This window comes from Mobula birostris, chromosome 4 (genome assembly GCF_030028105.1).
Source record: "Mobula birostris isolate sMobBir1 chromosome 4, sMobBir1.hap1, whole genome shotgun sequence".
In the NCBI taxonomy this organism is placed as follows: domain Eukaryota; kingdom Metazoa; phylum Chordata; class Chondrichthyes; order Myliobatiformes; family Myliobatidae; genus Mobula; species Mobula birostris.
The window spans coordinates 25,371,463-25,391,121 of record NC_092373.1 but is presented as its reverse complement, the minus strand read 5'-3'; the positions used below and the strand labels follow the sequence as shown (position 1 = coordinate 25,391,121).

General features: G+C 40.6%; 1 protein-coding gene across 1 annotated transcript; it reads right to left on the bottom strand.

Moving 5' to 3' along the window:
- Positions 1-18,981: 18,981 nt before the first annotated feature.
- Positions 18,982-19,370, bottom strand: LOC140195867 (large ribosomal subunit protein P1-like). Its single transcript, XM_072254505.1, has one exon. It carries the CDS (start codon positions 19,315-19,317, stop codon positions 19,012-19,014), a length of 306 nt encoding a protein of 101 aa, XP_072110606.1. The 5' UTR covers positions 19,318-19,370; the 3' UTR covers positions 18,982-19,011.
- Positions 19,371-19,659: the final 289 nt, after the last annotated feature.

Sequence of the window (19,659 nt, the reverse complement as noted above, 5' to 3'; positions counted from 1 at the left end):
CTTAGATTTCCAAAGTAATCCCTCCCTCCTATCTCTTCCATCTTACCTCCAGTAACATGTTCAAGGAGCTTGTGCACTATTTGATTATTGATCAAGGTCAGTTGGTCTGTAGTTCCTCTTCCTCTCTCACCCACTCAACCAAATATTTGCTCTTCCTCCTGCTCAGACCCCAAAAAGAACTTTTTCTACTTATTTCCTGCCTTCTCTTCTGTCCTGTTAACACATCTATTAATCAAATCACACCTCCTGTTTTTCTTGTTCCTATTCTTGGTTTCTGTCTTAGAGTGTCCCCAGAGTGATGATGACCTGCTCCCTCTCCAGTTATAGGGCCTTTGAGAAAGCTAATGAGGCCAATGTGGGTAGGAGTTTGCTGAAGAGGTTGGCGGGTGGGTCGTTCTGGGGAGATTCACTACTTAGACAGGGCTTTCCGTGCACACCCAATGCATTACCTTAAGGTTCTCAATACTATCCCGAATGCTCCTCCTCTGCCTCGTGGGCAGAGGTTCCCAGGAGTCAGTGGAATGTTGCCAGGAAGCTTTGAACAGGTAACAGCTCAGAACACAGCTAACCCAACATAGCTGACTGAGAGTAACTAGAGAGACACAGAGACAACAGATTCTGGAGCAATTGATCTGCTGGAGGAACTCAGTGGGTCAAGCGGTCAAGCAGCATGTGTGGGAGGAAAGAAACTGTTGACGCTTGGGTCAAATGCTGCATCAGTTCCCCAACCAAACTCCTGCCCTTGCATCTGCAATGTAAGAACTCTGATCATTGTCTCCACTGATATTCCATGTCACTGTGACAAATGTTGTGTTGCCCTTAAGGCATTTATTTGACTTTGTTGGGTCTATGCTTTAAATGATTTCTTTGTAACTACTTTCTAGCTAAAGTTAAAGGTTGATAATTATGTTACAGTCTAACAAAGGTAAATTCATTTTCTATGGTATATCGCGGCATGTGATGATGTCACCTCCGGTTTCGCTGCGTCTTATGTGTAACTTCCGGTTCAGAGAAGGTGTGAAGGTGGGTCCCATGCGTGCGGCATGATCGTGAAGAGCTCCATTTCTACCCACAAAGAAACATTATAGAAGCAACGCCGTAAATTCATAAGAATGTATTTGAAGTAAAAATATTAACGTGGCTTCTGTTAAGGAAGCGGCGGTTGGGGCGGCGTGCGTGCCGGCTTTTCAGTTTCAAACACGGGGTGGGCTCGACCCCAGTGGCGGTTTGACGCGACCCCCTTGCTCGCTACTCGGGGCGGCTGGAGACACTCGCTAAAAGAGAGCATGCGTGGTCTCCAGAATGAAACGGATGCTGTATATATTTGTATTTTTTTTATCAACAGTCTTCACCAAACGATGTTAATGTGGAAGAGTGAACAGTAAATGGCTAACCTTACTACGACTCTGTCTTCATTGGCTCCGGTTTAACTTGGTGTTTAGTCAGAGTTTCAACACATAACACGAAAGCACTACAAATGTGATTGATCACCCAACATATCCTAGATAGTCTCATGGATGATAGGAAAATGGAGGGCTATGTAGGAGGCAAAGGTTTGATTAATCTAAAGTAGGCTGAAAGGTCAGCACAACATCATGGGTTGAAGGACCTGTACTGTTCTATGTTCTATATTTCCACCATAAACTGGCTGGAGCACCCAGAGGAGTAGTATAAAGTACTGGCTAGAACAGGGCAGCAAACCATAAAGGCTGAAGCCAGCTGTCCACCCTAAGTCTCCCTCCCTGGCCTGCCAAGTATTCCCAGCATTTTCTGCTTTTCTTCCCAATAGTAATAGTGCAGCAGAACATTGAACTTGTGGAAGTGACAAAAGGGATGCAAGATCATTTTTGCAGCTTGGGTTAGGGAGGAGATGTCAGCAATGGTCAGGTTGAACACATGATGGTTTTGGCTCTGTGCTTTGATAAATAACTACAAGCAATCACTCCAAATGATAAACGTACCTGAATCCAGTGTTAGGGTAGCTGACCTTCTGCCATCCACGGTCCTGCAGAAAAGGCTTTATTATTTTTTTATGAATGTCTTTCGGTGCTCCACCGGGAGTGGCCACATACAAGTAAAACAGGTTGTCACTGTCACCTTGCTCCTGAGAAACCTTGATTTCATCCAGTATATCCTGAGTGCTGACATCCATGTTCAGACATCAAATTATCCTGGAAATAAATGCAACAGTTGACTTCCGATGAAGAAGTGTGCGAAACATAAGATTCCTGATTTTTAGCCTTTAATAAAATAGATGATGTGATTAATATGAATTTCAAATTAGATCTATTTGGAAACCTAATAAATTTTTGACTGTGCACGCGTTCTGAAAGCAGAATATTTCCCAGTGTAATGGATGCTTCTGAGCAGGTTCTAGTTTGTTTTGGCAGGTTTATAATCTGCCTGGCACCATTTTGAAATGGTGGAAAAACGTGGTTCCAGGGACACATGCCTGAAAATGGCAGAGCCTTCAAAATATGAGGTATACCTGATATTTTACTAATATTTTTCAAAATTCTGACTGCAATTGCCACATCCTCTGCCTGCTTTATCCTACAGCAGTCCTATCCTCCCCCCTGTTATCTGCCAGATCATAGGCCCTTCTAGCTCTGTCCCTTCTGGCTCCATTACAATCTTCAAGCTTTCTAAACCTTAATATTCTTATTTATACTTTTCTAAATTACATACCCCTCTCATCATCCAAGTTTCCTGTAACTTGCCATTGTTGGGCAGTTAATGTCACTCAGGATGTTGGTTTTGTCCCTTTCCATACCTGTCTGTATATTCACATTTGTTTATTTACACAGGTACATTGAAACTTACAGTGAAATCCTTTGCTTGTGTAAACAACCTGTGCAGTGAGCCCTCAATTTTTGTGCTTCTGACTGCAGCTCTGATAATGTCTCTGACTAGTAAAGTAACCCTTCTGCCTCTTTTACCTCCAACTCCATCTCTCCTAAATCATCAAAACCCTGGAACATTCAGCAGCAAGTCCTGTCCCTCTCTCAGCAGACCTCTGTAATTGCCAGAACTTCAGTTCCAAGAACTTACCCATGCTCTGATTTCTCACCATTACTCTTAATATTCCTTGCTTTGAAATATACACACCCCAATCCATCTGTCACATTATTTATATCCCTTAGCTCCAGCCTATCCTTCCTTCAGCACAGGATGTACTTCTTGTTACAGTTGGTAAAATTCCATCTTCCCAGAACATACTGGTGCAACATAGAGCGCGTCCTCTCATCAGCCATTGCTGTCTAGTTTGGTGCAGCACCCTCTCACAAAACATAAAAACTACAGCCTATGGTCAAGACAGCAGGAAAGGTCATTGGCTGTAGGATAACATCACAGCAGGACTTGTGTGTATCCCGGACGAAGATGTGAGCAGGGAAAAAATCATTATGCACACTGTCACACTGCAAACTACCTTCTTTCCAAAACCTCCCTTCTGGAAAGTGCAAAACACACAAAATGCTGGAGGAACTCAGTAGGTCAGGCTGATGCAGATGCTGCCTGACCTGCTGAGTTCCTCCAGCAATTTTGTGTGTTTTGCCTTGGATTTCCCAGCATCAGCAGATTTCCCTGTGCTTGTGTTTCGGAAAAGCACTACAGGGCTATTAAAACAGAAATACTTCACAACATCTTAAAAGTTCCCTCCCCCAGGCAGTTAATCTGATCAACCATTCTAATTAGCCCTCCCCATCTCCCTCTCTATTACCTCAGTTATACACTGCACTGTAAACATTTTAAACCACTGTTTATAATGCTGCTTACATTGTAGATACATGCTGGTATTTATGCAAATTTTATTCCATATCCATACTTTAACTTCTAACTATATTTTTATGTAATTCTTTATTGTTTATAATTGTTGAGTGTAGCTGTTTTTACCGCATGTCACACCAACAACCATAGCAAATTCCAAACACTTATAGTAAATGTATATGGCAAATGAAGTTGATTTTTGGTCTTTACATTGTTGCTGCTCATGAAATCTAGCTTGTCTTCAGCCAGTCTCACCATTCTGAGACCTGCTGCTCCGGTTCCAACCTCCCCCTGTCAACTAGTTTCAACCCTTCTGGATCGCAGCAGCAGCAAACCTCCCTGCCAGGGTATTTATTAGTTCCCCTGCAGTTTCCGTGTAACCCATCCCTCTTGTGCAGGTCACCCCTGCCCCAGATGAATTTGCAATGATCCAGAAATATAAAACTCTGCCCCATGCACCAGGTCCTCAGCCATGCATTCACCTGCTCTGCCTTTCTGTTCCTATCCTCGCTAGCATGTGGTAGTGGGTATAATCCAGAGATTACTGTCCTAGAGGTTCTGCTCTTTAATCTCTTAACTAAATCCCTATATTCACCACACAGGACCTTATCTCTCTTTCTAACTGTGTCGCTAAAGCCTCAGACTCAGGACTTAATGCTTACCCCAAAAACGGCTGCTGCAGAAAGGGGACTCTGCTTGTCTCTTTTAGTTATGAGCTGATGTGCTTCACAGTTGGCCCTTCAAAAATGCTTCCTTGCTTTCCCAGCATCTGTTCTGCTCCCCCTCATCTGAAACACACACATTTCCTTCCTCCTCATATTTCACACTTCCCTACAATACACTCCATCTGCCAACTTTCTGTGCATATTCTGTTGTATCCACTGCATTTTTTTCCACCTTTGTACCTATCATTAGCAAACTTGCTTACAATATTTGGAGCACAAAAAAAGCCAATGCAGCAAATCTGGAACAAAACAAAAACTGCTGGAAACACTCACAGGCCACACAGCAAGAAAAATTGCAGATGCTGGATTTTAGCAAGATACATTCTACTTGGTCCCTTCATCTAAGTCATTGTTATTGATTGCTGAGGATGAGACCTAAGCAGTGATCCTTGAAGCATTCCATGAGTTACAATCTACTGCTCTGAAAATTATTCTCTTTTCTGTCCATTAGCCTGTTAGCCAATCTTAATCAATGCTAATATATTACCTGTAAAGTATACTGCATGCACTGTATAGCTTGCTGATTACCCCACCAAAAATTCAGATTTGCCAAATGTGGTTTTTATTTTATAAAGCCACATTGAACAGACTTAATTATCGGGTAACTTCACATTAAATCACACTGTGAGTAGACTCAACCAACAAATGTTTTCATGTTCCTATTAACAGCATTTTCTCGGTACAGATGTTACGTTGCTTGACCCAATGTTTTCTTTCTTTTTTTTCCTTCCCTCCTTGAAAAACAGGGTCACATTTGCTACCCTCCATCCTGAGCAGCTGTTGCAGAATCCAAGAAATTCTAGAAAATTCATAAACACTGTACCTCTGTGCACAAGAGAATCTGCAGATGCTGGAAATATTGCTCCACAGTCAAGTCTTTTAAGACGACCACATCAGGTAACAGCCCACCACATACTAGGAATTTGTCAGTTTTTGATCTCGTTTAATTTCTCCAGTACTTTTTTTTTTGCATTGTCACACCACCAGCTGAATCCTCAACCGTGCAGATGTGAACCAAAATAGAATCTTTGCCACTAGGATGTTGTACTTGACCATGAGATAAGCTTTATGCCATTTATCTGCATCCTCATAGGGTTGTAAAGAGAACTTTTGGCATGTTGGCCTTCAGATATCAAAGTATGAGTACAAGAGATGGGATTTATATTGAAGTTGTATAAGATGTTGGTCAGACCAAATTTGGAGTACTGTGTGCAGTTTGGTCACCTATCTATAGGAAAGATAATGAAGATTGAAAGAGTTCAGAGAAATTCACTGCCAAATAATAGAACAATGCAATATTGTCCCATAGCATTTGACATTTTAACCATGGCAACGCTGTACTACAACAGCCACCCATTGGATTCCTATCTCCCAGGATTGCTAATGTCTATATGTTTCTGCAAGCGAAGTACTACATAAGGATTTTTCCACATTACAGGGAAAAGAACTTCAAATGCATTCTTTAAGAATGCCAAGAATATCATGCTGTCTTATGCTTCCGACATCATTTGTTGCTTTTCTCCATGCACGGCAGGCAGACACCCCATTGCTGGAAGGGGAATGTCAAACAGATGCAAATAATCTTGAGACTGAAAAAATCTCCAGGGTCAGGGACCTCAATCTGTAGATGTGATCCAATCTTGCGATCTGGTAAACAGAGAGAAATCATATCACTTTCAATGTCATTGCACTCGAACAACAAACAGCAGTTCGGTTCTCAGGTACTTCCTTTGCGTGCAGTGCTGATTGTAGTTGCAGTGCCAATTGTAGTTTTCAGTAAGTTCTCCTCATGGTATACTATGAAGGCAAGGAAGTGAATGGAAGTGAAGCATCCATTTTCATTTCAGATGTTGCACTAAATTTGGTAAACAAAGTGAAATTACTCTTGAGTTTGCAGAGAATGGCTGGAAAGAGAAACTGGGTGGAACAAGGAAGACAGAGTGGACAGGCATCGGTACCTGAGTATATATTTGTATCCATATATTTGAAAAGCACCGACATGCATGTCCATCTCCACATGCGTGCCAATGTCCTTGCCATACGGCATATCTGAGATACTTTTGTCACTGGATGAAGACCTCACCTTGTATAATCCATGTGCACAACGGCTACATGTTGAGTGGCCGTGTGGAGTTTGTTATCCTGAGTGCAACACAATAGACAGGAGGTGATCAGCTCCTACAGTTGGAAGAGGAACAGCATCTTCCTCTTCCTGGATGTTGCCAAGCAGGACAGGTAGTAATCTCTGTGTCCCATACTATTAAGTACAGAAACAGACGATGGGAGAAAAGGAATGCTTGATTAGAGAGATGGTGCAAAACTTTACATTTCTGACTAGTTACTGGAAGAACTCAGGCAGACAGGCAGCATCTGTGAAGGAAGATGGATGGTCAAGGTTTTGAGTCAAGACATTCTTGATCCAAAATGTCAGCTGTCCATTTCCCTCCACTGAGATCCTCATACAGACTCCGGCATCTTCATTTACCATTTCTGAGATTGTTTCTAGAGATGGCAAGATCTGCACACCCCAACAGGACCAGTATCAAAATCCTTGCCAGAGGGGTTTACTTGCGATTTTGAGGAGGGTTTAAACCAGTTTGACAGGGGGTTAGGAACTTTGGAGGAGAGCCAGAAGAGGAAAACAAAGTTGAATGAAATGTAGTAAGCAACGTAAATAGACAGTGGAAACAACACACATGTAGCAAAAATGGTCACATTATGGTAAAAAGATTAAATAGCCAAATTTAAATACATGCTACGTCTACCATAAGTGGATGAATTAACAGTATAAATAGGCATAAATGAGTATAACCTATTTGGATTATGAAAAGTGGATGATTGAAATTCAGATCTGCATGTTCCAGGGTATTCAAGATTTGGGTAGAACATCAAAGAGTAAAGAAAATCGGGTACGGGATGGCATCTGTACAGTGATTAGAAACGACTGTGACTTAGCAGATGGTAGGTTTAGCAATAAAATCAATTAACTGGAGCTTATCAGCAATGTGGGCAAAAATAATTGGTAGCGATATACGGCCCTTCAAGCAAATCCTGCAAAATAGTACATGGAATACACTGTGTAACGGGGGCTTTTAATCTACATGTAGACTGGGCAATTACTAACAAATGTAGAGGACAGATTCTACCCACAGAAACAGTCTGACTTGCTAAGTATTTCCAGCAATTCCTTTTTTATTTTAAATTTCTAGTATCTGCAGATTTTTTATTTTGATTTTCACTGGGTCAAGATCCTTGAACTCCCTTCCTAACAGCATTGGCACCCCTGGCACTTCCTTCTCTGCCACTTGTCACACACTCCTCTCCATACTCAACATCCTTTGCTCCCGCCAGATTTACAAGCTTGCCCTCCACTCCATGTTGACAAATACAGTACTGTGCAACTGTCTTAGGCACCCTAGCCATATATATGTCCCTAAGATGTTTGCACGGTACTGTATAAATTGTTTCCCCCCCCCCCCCCAAGGTTGGGGAATCAAGAACTAGAGGACATAGGCATCAGGACAGAGGTGAAAAATTTAATAGGAATTTGAGGGGCAACTTTTTTATCAAGGGTGGTACACCCTATCCTCGTTATATGCGTCTTCAGACTATGCGGATTCACAGTTATGCGAGGAGCCTATTTCTACCAACGTCTCATTATATGCCTCCAGAATTCACAGTTATGCCAGGAGCACTGCCTTCCCGCCAATACCAGGTGCGCGCGCCTCACAATTTCACTCCCGCCACTCTCGCATTGGTTTTGGCAAGGTGTGGGTGCGCGATCTTAAACTTTTGTTGGTTTTACCTATAGTGCAGTGATTTTGTGCTTGAAATATTTAATTATGCCTCCTAAGCGTTCGATGTCATGTCTTGGGCCGTCAGCCGAGAGGCAGAGAACCACTTTAACACTTGAAAAATGTTAGAAATTATAAACAGCATGGCATCAGCTGACGGTAACACAGCTCTGGGACGCTACTGATGGGAACAGAATCTTGCCTTTAAAGTCCTTTTGCTGCTTGACAATGCGCCAGCCCATCCTAAACAATTGGACAGCATTCATCGTAACATAACAGTGCGTTTCCCGCCGCCTAACACAACATCACTAATTCAACCACTCGACTGGTGTGATCCACATTCAAGGCGTGCGTATTTTTTTTTACAGTGAACTATCTCTCAGATGCTGCAAGCAACAGACGATTTTGAAAATCCCGGGAGTTTACCAACAGTGAGGGAATGGTGGAAGTTGGAACACTTGGCACAAACGGCGATGGACATGGACCCGAATTTAGAACGGAGTCAGCATTTCAGTCGCTCCCTGCCATCAACCTTCTTCCCTACAAGCAAATTTAAAACAAAATGCTGCCAAGCAAACAACCTTCATCATTTTATGCAAATCGCTGTAATCTTCTGCTGCCGGTAGTTCTAAGAGTTCTGTGAGCCTTCCTTCACCCCTTGCTGTGCTTGATATTATCCTGACGACCACAACCATCCACCTTATCCATGTAAAGCTGCCCAACACAACAACAACCACTCATCTCCCGGAGCGAACACACCTGCCACTGTTGGTGAGTACTGTACACCAGAGAATGTTAATTTTCTATGATTTGTTACATTGAATATTACCTTAAATTGATTAAATATAATGCAAACGTTGTCTTGTAGTACTGCTTTTGTGTTGTATTGGTATAAAAATGTGAATAAATTACAGATAAAACATATTTAGGAAGCCCTCCGGAACACATCCCTATTTTCTCCATTTAAATAATTATTCACATTATGCGTCAACTTCGAGGAACATATCCCTTGCATGTAACGAGGATAGGGTGTATCTATTTAGAATGAGCTGCGAGAGGGAGTGGTTGAGGCAGGTACCTGTACAATAATGGCTCTTAAAAGACAGCTGGACGAGTACTTGGATTGGACAGATTTAGAAAGTTAGTGCTAAATGGGACTCACTTGGATGGGGCATCTTGGTCAGCCTGGATCATCTGGGCTTAAGGTCCTGTTTCCGTGCCGTGTAACTCTGACAATGGCCTGACAATAACTAACATTTAATAAAATATTAAATGATATGCTACAAATAATAATAACTTATTTATACAGCACTTTTCTTACAGACAATGTAGTTCAAGGTGCTTTACAATGGGATAAAGTGCAACCATGAACAGAAAAGACAAGAAGAAGTTAGGTAAAAGCAAAGTTAAGTGAATTGGTTTTGAGATATCATTTAAATGTGTCAACTGAGTCGGCATCCCTTATAGTTTTAGGGATTGAGTTCCATAGTTTAGGAGTGTAGTTCATAAAAGCTGTCCTGCCAATTATCTTTTGAGGGAGAGTGTTTAAATTTAAAAGACTGATGGAAGAAGACCCAAGAGTTCAAGCAGGATTATAAAATGAAAGCGATTCTGTGACGTACTCTGGTTCTATACCATTGGCAGTTTTGAAAACAAGTAAGAGAACTTTAAAGTTCTAAAAGATACAGGAAGCCAATGCAAAGTAGTTAGTATGGGAGTGATATCCACCCTTATCCTGGTTTTAGTTAAAAGTCAGGCAGCAGCATTCTGAAGAAGGTGAAGTTTGTCAATAGATTGCTTCAGAAGGCCTATAAAAGGTGCTTTGCGGCAATCAAGTAAGGCTATGATTTATAACTTAAATTTTCAATATTTACTATCGATTTGTAATCCAGGGAGCGGGAAGCGCAGAATCAAATATCGCTGTGATGATTGTACATTCTAGTATCAATTGTTTGGCGACAATAAAGTATAAAGTATAATCAAGTCTATTCGATATAAAGGCTTGAATTAGTTTTTCAGCATCATTACGTGACAGAAACGGATATACTTCTGCAATATTCCCTAAGTGTAGAAATACTGCTCAGTCACTTTCTTTATGTGGGATTTAAAATTCAGATCTGAATCACGATTTGCACTCAGGCCAGTTACTTCTGATTTTACAAGGGAAGCCAAGTTCCCAAGTTCATCAAAAAATTTCTCTCTTTAGGCTTTGGGACCAACTGAAAGTTAGGACACATCGGACAAGTACATTTTGACCCAATTAAGCAGCTACTCCAATTAAGCAAAGTTTCAAGGAAATAGTTAAAAAGGTATAAAAAGACAAACAGAGCAACACATAATGTATTCAAATGAAATACAGAACGAATTAGAACACTACCAATACAACAAAACTATGCACTCATTCTTAATAGTTATTTTCGGAGGAATCCATCTAGTGCATGAGACCGTGTTCTTTTAATTGACTGTAAATGAACAAAATCAGCAGACAGCTGAGCAAATAAGGGATTGCCGTCGTACTGTACAACACTTTAAATGATTGCATCCCCCCAAATCTTCATTTTCATTGTAACATTCACAATACTTTCAAATTTTACATAGTTCCTAACTTGTTGCAGTAGTGAAATAGTTCCATTTTCTCTCTTGGCCATTTCTGGCATACCCAAGCCCGAGTGCTTGAAACCACAGTGAGCCAAACAGTTCCAACCACAAACAAGAGAAAATATGCAGATCCTGGAAATCCAAGCAACACACACAAAATGCTGGAGGAACTCAGCAGGCCAGGCAGTATCTATGAAAAAAAGTACAGTCAACATTTTGGGCTGAGACCCTTCAGCAGGACTGAATTCTGAATTGTCTTACTGCTTATTTCTTGCAAACTATCAGTGACAAAAATCGCTGCTTTTTAAACACTAACTAATGCTATTAAAAACCTTGTGCTCTAAGCACGATGTAGTTTCTAACGACCACACAAGTGCACGTGACTGACACGAGTTAGAACCTGTTCAGCAAAGGTCACCTGCCCCAATTAATCAGCACAGTGTCCCAAATAAAGGAAGGGAATCCCAGCAATTTTCTCAATTAGTTTCTGTTCTTTAAGAGTTGTCCCACGTAAGTTGCTGCCCCGGTTAATTGATAGCCTAATTAACTGGAATAAGCTGTATTTTAGTTTTACCTTTATTTAGTTTTAGGAAATTATTGCTCATCCTTTTATTACAGCCATACCAGAAGTTGGAGAAGATAGGGTGATATCATCAACAGGCTCATTCAAGGTTTACAATTGTGTGCTGTCTGTCTAACTGTGGAAATCAAGTTTGTGATCTCCATTGACATCTCCTAAAGGGAACATGTACAAGGGACAGAGTGGGGGATTAAGGCAGCCTCCCTGAAGAACATCAAAAGGAACATTGTATCTCTTAGAAAATGGTCTCCAAGACAGAGACAAAAAAATTTCTCTGTAAGATATATGAGCGAAAGCAATTAAGGGCACTACCAGAGAAGCCAACCCAGTTCTCACAGTGATCAAGGAGAATGTTGTGATGATTTGTGTCAAAGGCAGCACTTAGATCTAGCAGAATTAGAATTGAGACCCTGTTGACATTAGTGCTGACAACTTTGATTAGGGCCTTCTCCATGCTGTGGATTGCTCTGAAACCTGGCTGAAAATTTTGTAGAATATTGTTCACATTTAGAAAGTTGTTGTTGGTTGAAAATGGCTTTCTCAAGAACCTTGCCAAGGAAGGGAAGATTTGACATAGGCCTGTAGTTAACTAGCACCTCACTATCAATGTTTGACATTTTAAGTAGGGGTTTAATAGCTGCAATTTTGAAGGCAGTTGGAAAAACTCCAGTTTCAAGGGATGTATTAATAATTTTTCTAACAAATTAAAAACATTATTAAAAGAGTCCTTAAAAAGTGTGGTAGGTACAGGGTCGATACAGAAGGTAGATGGTTTAATCTTTGTTACAATCTTAGGGAGTTCTGAATCAGAAATACTTGTAAATTTTGACATGGTTGCCTTCTTTTTATGAGGCTGTAGAGGTTATCAGTATCTGTGACTATACTCTCCCTAATAGAAGTAATTTTGTTGTTAAAAAAATTGCGAATTCCTCACATTTTGTGGCAGATGCTTGACTGAGGACATTATAGGTTGGGGCAGGGTTCAACAGTTGGTTTATAATTGAATCAGAATCAGATCGGTATGTTTCGTGAAATTTGTTAACTTAGCAGCATAAGTTCAATGCAATACATAATATAGTGGAAAAAATCAAAATAAAATAATAATTAAAGTAAATCAATTACAGTATTCTTCTATTCAACAGATTAATAAACTATTTATATTCTTGAATCACTGCTATTCTCTATAATAATTTTGCAGCGCGTATAGTAGTGTTAAAGGAGACTAGATTTTCCTTTAAAATATTATGGTAGACTTCTAACCCATGTACATCTTTGAGATACAAAAAAAAACTAGAGGCAGAGGAATCCAAACATAGATCCTAGGAGAAAATAAGTATTGTAGTAAACCTACAAAAAGGTTTATAAATTTACCAAAGGCTACACTGAGCCAAGGATTGGGGTTTTCAAAATTCAGCAAAGGATGGCCAAGAAATTGAAAGGAAAAATAAGTAAGACTATAAACTGGCAAGAAGCATAGAAACAAATGGAAAGAGCTTTTACTAAAACTGGCAAATGTGGGTTCTTCACTGACAGAGGTAGGAAAATTTATAATGGGGATACAAGGAATTAAACAAATAATTTATGTCTGTCTGCATGTCAGAAGGCACAAAAAAACTCCTAAAGGTCTAGTGCAAGCAAGGAAATGAAAAGTATTGGAAAAGAAATGGTAGTAATTAAGTTAATGAACCTGAACACAGATAAATCCCAAAGACCTGGTGATCAATATTCCCAATTTCTCAAATGGGTGGCTACTGAGAGCATATGTGGTGTAATCATCAGCTTCAAAAACTTTGTAGGTTCTGGAATGATTCCTGAGGATTTGGAAAGAGGCAAACGCGACCCACCATTTAAGAAGGAAAGAGATGGTGGGCCTGTCACAAGAAGAGAGATTTCTAGTTCAGAAGAATGAACAATAATATCATACAAAATACCGAGAGCTTGACAAAGCAGGTGTGTGTGTGTGTGTGTGTGTGTGTGTGGGGGGGGGGAAACGACGATTCCCCCGGCTAAGGGATCTAGAATGAGAGGCAAACTAAGGTGGGTATTTGAGGCTGAACTAAGGAAAAATTTATTTGCTTAAAGAGTGAATCACTGGAAGTCTCTATCCCTGAGGGCTGTGGAGGCTAAGTCATTGACTACAGTTATAAGAGAGATTTATCGATTTCTGGATGATAAAGGAATCGAGGGAAATAGATTGTGGGCGTGACACTTGTGATAAAGTAGGTCAGCCCTGATCTGGTGAATAGCACAGCAGGTTCAAGTGGTCATATACCTTCCTCCTGCTTTTGCATATATTATTAGGTACTTCAACTTCGTAAGAACTCCCAGAAGGAGCTGACCAAATCTTCCTGGGTGACTTCAATGCCAAAGTTGGAAATGAAGTAAACTCCTGCAAGGTGACACCATTAAGAAGGGAGGTGGACAAATTGACTTCAAGCAGATCCCCCTCTTAGCAAAATGCTTGAGGAACAGTCTTATCATTACACGATGTTTTGCCAGAGAGAGAGACAAGCAAAAAACTTCACGGCAAGATTCTTGATCCATGTCACTCACACCATAACAGCTGGCAAATATTCCCCCCATCAGCATAGCCTCTGCATGTGGTGACACCATAATTGTTCTTTTCCCGAAAATCAGTGCTGAAGGTCTCTGGGATACCATGGGACAGTTATTTACAGACAGTGCCTAGTGACATGCTGACAATACAAAAAAGAGCTGCCAGTGTATGAGCTCTGAATTTCATCATAGTTTGCATTTATGAAGTATCACAGGTTGGGTTGCTGAGATTGAATTGAGGTTGTAGGTACTAATTAACTGCAAATGCTTGGCTGTGAGCTAAGTCACCTGTTAGAGAGAAAAAACAACAGTCCAGGTAAGGAGGACTGAAATTGACTCAAGTTCTCTTGACTCCATACTATCTGGTCCAGCCTGACCAACAAGTAGCCTAAAATGTTCAATGGCAATTGAAGTCCACAACCAAAGCAGATTAATGTGATACACACAAAATGCTGGTGGAACTCAGCAGGCCAGGTCCTGATGAAGGATTTCAGCCTGAAACGTCAACTGTTTACTCTTTTCCATAGATGCTGCCTGGCCTGCTGGGTTCCTCCAGCATTTTGTGTGTGTTGATTACAATATGTATTAAGGTTTGTCTCTGTCCCCATAGCATTGCCTATAAAACCCTAGTGATTTCACCTTCAATCTCATTTTGCCTGGCTGCTGATTGGTTTTTGAACATTGAGAACTGTCTTAACACAGTGAACCATGCTTAGGAAAAACAGAAGGAACACAGATCTATGTAGTACATTTCACATCCCCAATGTACCTCAGAGCAAAGTAATTCAGTTATGAAGTGAAGCTATTGTTATTTTGTATATAATACTGCAGTCAATTTGTATACAGAGCCCTACAAAAAGCAAATGAGTTAAATGGCAAGTAAATCCGATTTAGAGGTTTCTATTGTGGGATAATTGATTGTCAGGACACTTTTAAAACTCTCCTACTCTAGTTAGAATCAAGTCATTGGTTATTTTGTTATCAACTGAATAGATAGATGCACGTTATGTTTAAAGATGTGCCAATGCAGTGCTCCATAATTAATGTGCTTCAATGTTTATTCAGATTACGTACTCAAACCCAAGCACAGGGCTCAAAACTGTAACCTCCTCATTTACAGCCTTAACACTGGGACAAACTGCTATAATTACACTTTGCTTTCCCTGTTTCTGACAGTATTCTCAATACTTCTCAACAAACATTTCACATTTCTCTATTAAACTTAGACCTTTGATTCCTCCCACACGTGCTTTTTGGGAACTGTGAAGTGGTTTATAATTTCAAAATTTTGTGCTTTAAGCAATCTCAATGCTAAGATGCCGTTTAGCTTGTAACACATTATTGACATATTTAATGACATCAAATCCACTTGTACGAGCAGGCATCCAAGAATAGGCAAGTACATTTCCAAGTGAATTTTTCTGACAGTATATGCAAGTGTTTTTCTTCCAGAAAACAAGAAGTTCAAGTTTCATTGGAAATTCTAGCACTCATAGTACAGATACCGAAATAACTTAGTGGAAAGAGGTTCTGATAGCAAAACTATGAGAGTGTGTGAGTGTCAGACATTCTGCATTGAATATTTGGTCTTCTGTAGTCATGCTAAAAATAAATTTGATCTCTCCATCTACCTTATCAAAGCCTAAGCAGTTAATTTGTTTACCTTCACTGGACTTTCTTTGAACACTGAGTTCTGTTTCATTTTACGACCTCAATGTACTTAGATGTGACATGATCTGTCTGGATGGCACACAAACGAAGGTTTTTCACTCTTGTTTGATAGCACGTGACAACAGGGGTGTAGTGGTTAGCACAACGCTTTACAGTACCAGCGACTCGGGTTCAATTCCCACCGCTGCCCGTAAGGAGTTTGTACGTTCTCCCCATGACCGCGTGGTTTCCTCCGGCTGCTCTGGCTTCCTCCCACAGTCCAAATACGTATCGGTTGGTAGGTGAATTGGTCATTGTAAATTGTCCCGTGATTAGGCTAGGATTAAATTGGAGGATAGCTGAGCAGTGCAGTTTGAAGGGCTGGAAGAGCCAGTTCCAAGCTGTATCTCAATAAATAAATATAATCGAATTAAGTGAATATTCCTGTCCTCCGGATGGCACGGTAGCATAGCAGTTAGTGCAATAGTTTAATAGCACCGGCGATCACTGATTAGAGTTCAAATCCCATTACTGTCTGTAAGGAGTATGTACATTCTCCCCATGGCTATGTGTGTTTCCTCCAGGTACTCTGATTTCCTCCCACATTCCATGATCTACAGTTTGGGTTAGTAAGCTGTTGGCTTGCTATGTTGACACCAGAAGCGTTTTGACACATTTCACTGTATGTTTTGATGTATATGTGACAAATAAAGCTAATCTTTAGATCTTTAATCTATATTCTTGAAGGTGTTGCTATAATTTCCAGATAAAATATTACAACATCCAAAATGATAAACAGATTGCTGTTCCTAGTTCACCTACTAGTTCTCTCTTACATTTCCATAAGTTTCTTCCTTTCTTCAAGAAATTTTGCAGAACAAAACCCCAGTTAATAAAAATAATAATTTACAACCATCACGCAAACAGTGTAATTACTATACACTGGATTGTTTTTGGATCAGTGGTGAACGAACAGCAATGCTACCATTTTATAACACATATTAGCTCACAGATTTTCTGAAGGATCTTTCATTGAAGCATGTTGTGATTAGATTACCAAGAAGAATGGGAAGATACTGCAGGAGAAGGGCAGCTCAGACAGCAACGTTCTTATTTCATTTTCTGATGAGAAATATTACAGCCTCCTCGACCTAAAATTGAGTAGATAAATTTCAGATAATAACCATTCTGGGCATATTAATTTAGATTTCCAACATTCACTTCAAATTCCTCCAGCAATGTCATTTACACCTCCTGCAGATTCATCTTTATTTTCTTATTAGTATGTTTTTTTCACACTGTACTTTCATTCTTTTATTTAATTCCTTACAGCTCTTTCGTTATTCTTTCTCCACATCTTCAAATCAGTTTAGATAAGATGTGAATAAATACAGTGCAGAGGCGTACAGGTCTTCTTGTGCATGAAGCACAATATGTTAGCGTGCAGGTTATGCTAGTATATAAGAAGGCAAATGGCACAGGATTGGAGTGGAGTTTGAAAATGGATAACATAGAATTGTTTGGGGTGTTGGTGAAGTTGTACCTGGAGTACTGTAAAGGTTTGGTCCCCTTGTTATAAGAAAGGATATACTAGCAGTGGAGGCACTGCAGAAGAGATTCATTGAGTTAATTTATCGGGTGAGTGTTCCCAATCAAAAAAAAAGGTTGAAGCAAAAGTCAGAAGTTCAGAAGAATGAGGGTTTATCTTATTAAAACAGGCAAGATCTAAGGTAGATATTTAGATGTTGCTACTAGCGTGAAAGTCTTAAATGGACAGACATATTTAAAAGATAGGTGAAAATTATTTATACCCAATGTGTGTAGAAATTTCTTCTTGCAGGGAGTGGTGAATCTCTGGGGTTTACTACCCAAGAGGGTTCAGGAGGCAAGTCGCTGGAAATAGTGATGGTCATAAGAATGGAGGTCTAGGGCAGGTGAATGAAAAACCATCTTGAATAGTAGGGTAGCCTTGACAAAATAACTGGCCTACTCCTGCTATTATTTTCGTGTGTCTTGTTTGGCTAATTTCACACGTTTTCTCTTTCTTATTTTAATCTTTTACATATAAGTATGTGGCAAAGCAAAGCTCCAATGCCATATTCAAGTTTGCAAACAATACCCCTTTCGTAGGCTGAATCAAAGGTAGTGATGAATCAGCATTTTACGAGGGAGATTGAAAACCTGGCTGAGTGGTGCCACAACAACAACCTCTTACTCAATGTCGGCAAGGCCAAGGAGCTGATTATTGACTTCAGGAGGAGGAAACCAGAGGTCCATGTGCCAGTCCTCACTGGGGATCAGAGGTGAAGAGAGTCAGCAACTTTAAATTCTTCAGTGTTATTTCAGAAGATCTGTCCTGGACCCAGCACGCAAGTGCAGCTACAAAGAAAGCACGGCAGTGCCTCTACTTCCTTAGGAGTTGGTGAAGATTTGGTATGACAGTTAAAACTTTGACAAAGTTCTGTAGTTGTGTGGTGGAGAATATATTGACTGGCTGTATCACAGCCTGGGATGGAAGCACCAATACCCTTAAATGGACAATCCTGCAAGAAGTAGTGGATATGGCCCAGTCCATCACTGGTAAAGCCCTCCCCACCGTTAAGCACATCTCCATGGAAGAAAGCAGCATCCATTATCAGGCCCTCCACTACCCAGGTCATGCTCTCTTCTTGCTGCTGCCATCAGGAAGAAGATACAGGAGCCTCAGGAGTTGCACCACCAAGTTTAGGAACAGTTATCAGGCCATCAGGCTTTTCAACCAGAGGGGAAAACTCCACTGAACTTCACATGCCCATCACTGAAATGTTTTCACAACTTATGGACTCAATTTCTGGGACTCTTCATCTCCTGTTCTTAGTCTTTATTGCTTCTTTATTATTATTGTTTTCTTACTTTTTGTATTTGCACAGTTTGTTTTCTTTTGCTCACTGGCTATTTCTTACCTTTTGCTGCAATCTTTCATTGATTCTATTATGATTATTGGATTTATTGAGTATGCCTGCAAGAATATGAATCTCAGGGTTGTAAATGGTGACATATATGTACTCACGCAACACACATCAAAGTTGCTGGTGAACGCAGCAGGCCAGGCAGCATCTCTAAGAAGAGGTACAGTCGACATTTCGGGCCGAGATGCTTCATCAGGTCCTGCCTGGCCCGAAACGTCAACTGTACCTCTTCCTAGAGATGCTGCCTGGCCTGCTGCGTTCACCAGCAACTTTGATGTGCATTGCTTGAATTTCCAGCATCTGCAGAATTCCTATAGTTTACATATATGTACTTTTTTTGGGTATTTATTTATTTGTTTGTTTGTTTGTTTGTAACAAATACTTCATGGCACTTAATCAAAGAGACCAAAGCCCATGTCATCATCAGACTCCTCAGATTCTTCCTGTTTCTTCTCTTCCTTTTTCTCTTCCGCAGCAGGAGCAGCACCACCTCCTCCGCCACCAGCACCAACACTACAGATCAGACTATTAATGTCAATGTTTGCCAAAGCCTCAGCAAACAGACTGGGCCAGAAAGGCTCGACATTAATTCCAGCTGTCTCGATGAGGGTATTGAGCTTGTCCTCAGTCACGGTGACCTCATCGTCGTGAAGGGTGAGAGCGCTGTAGATGCAGGCCAGCTCGGATGTGGATGCCATGGCGGGTTGGATGGTGCTAGTCGACAGCTGGGATTTGGCCTTAGCTTCAATCGAAGGACCGAGCATCTCAGATCAGAGTCAGGTAGGAAGAGCTGACATACATGTACTTTGATAATAAATTTACTTTGAAACTTTGAAGATTCTGTGCTGTTGCAGGAAATCACTGTCCATTTCATTCAGATTGTTATTTTCTTCTAAAGCAAACAGGAGCCTGAGCTTTACATGTTGATTCACTGCCCCATTTGCCGAATCAACTAAGGGTAGTTATTTACATACAGCAAGGTAGTTAACTTTTAAAATTATGAGCAGATTGCCCTCACGTACTTAGAAAGAATAAGCTGA

Bases quoted from the DNA above. Each gene is read 5' to 3' on its own strand.
- LOC140195867 (XM_072254505.1), bottom strand. From the start codon at position 19,317: ATGGCATCCACATCCGAGCTGGCCTGCATCTACAGCGCTCTCACCCTT.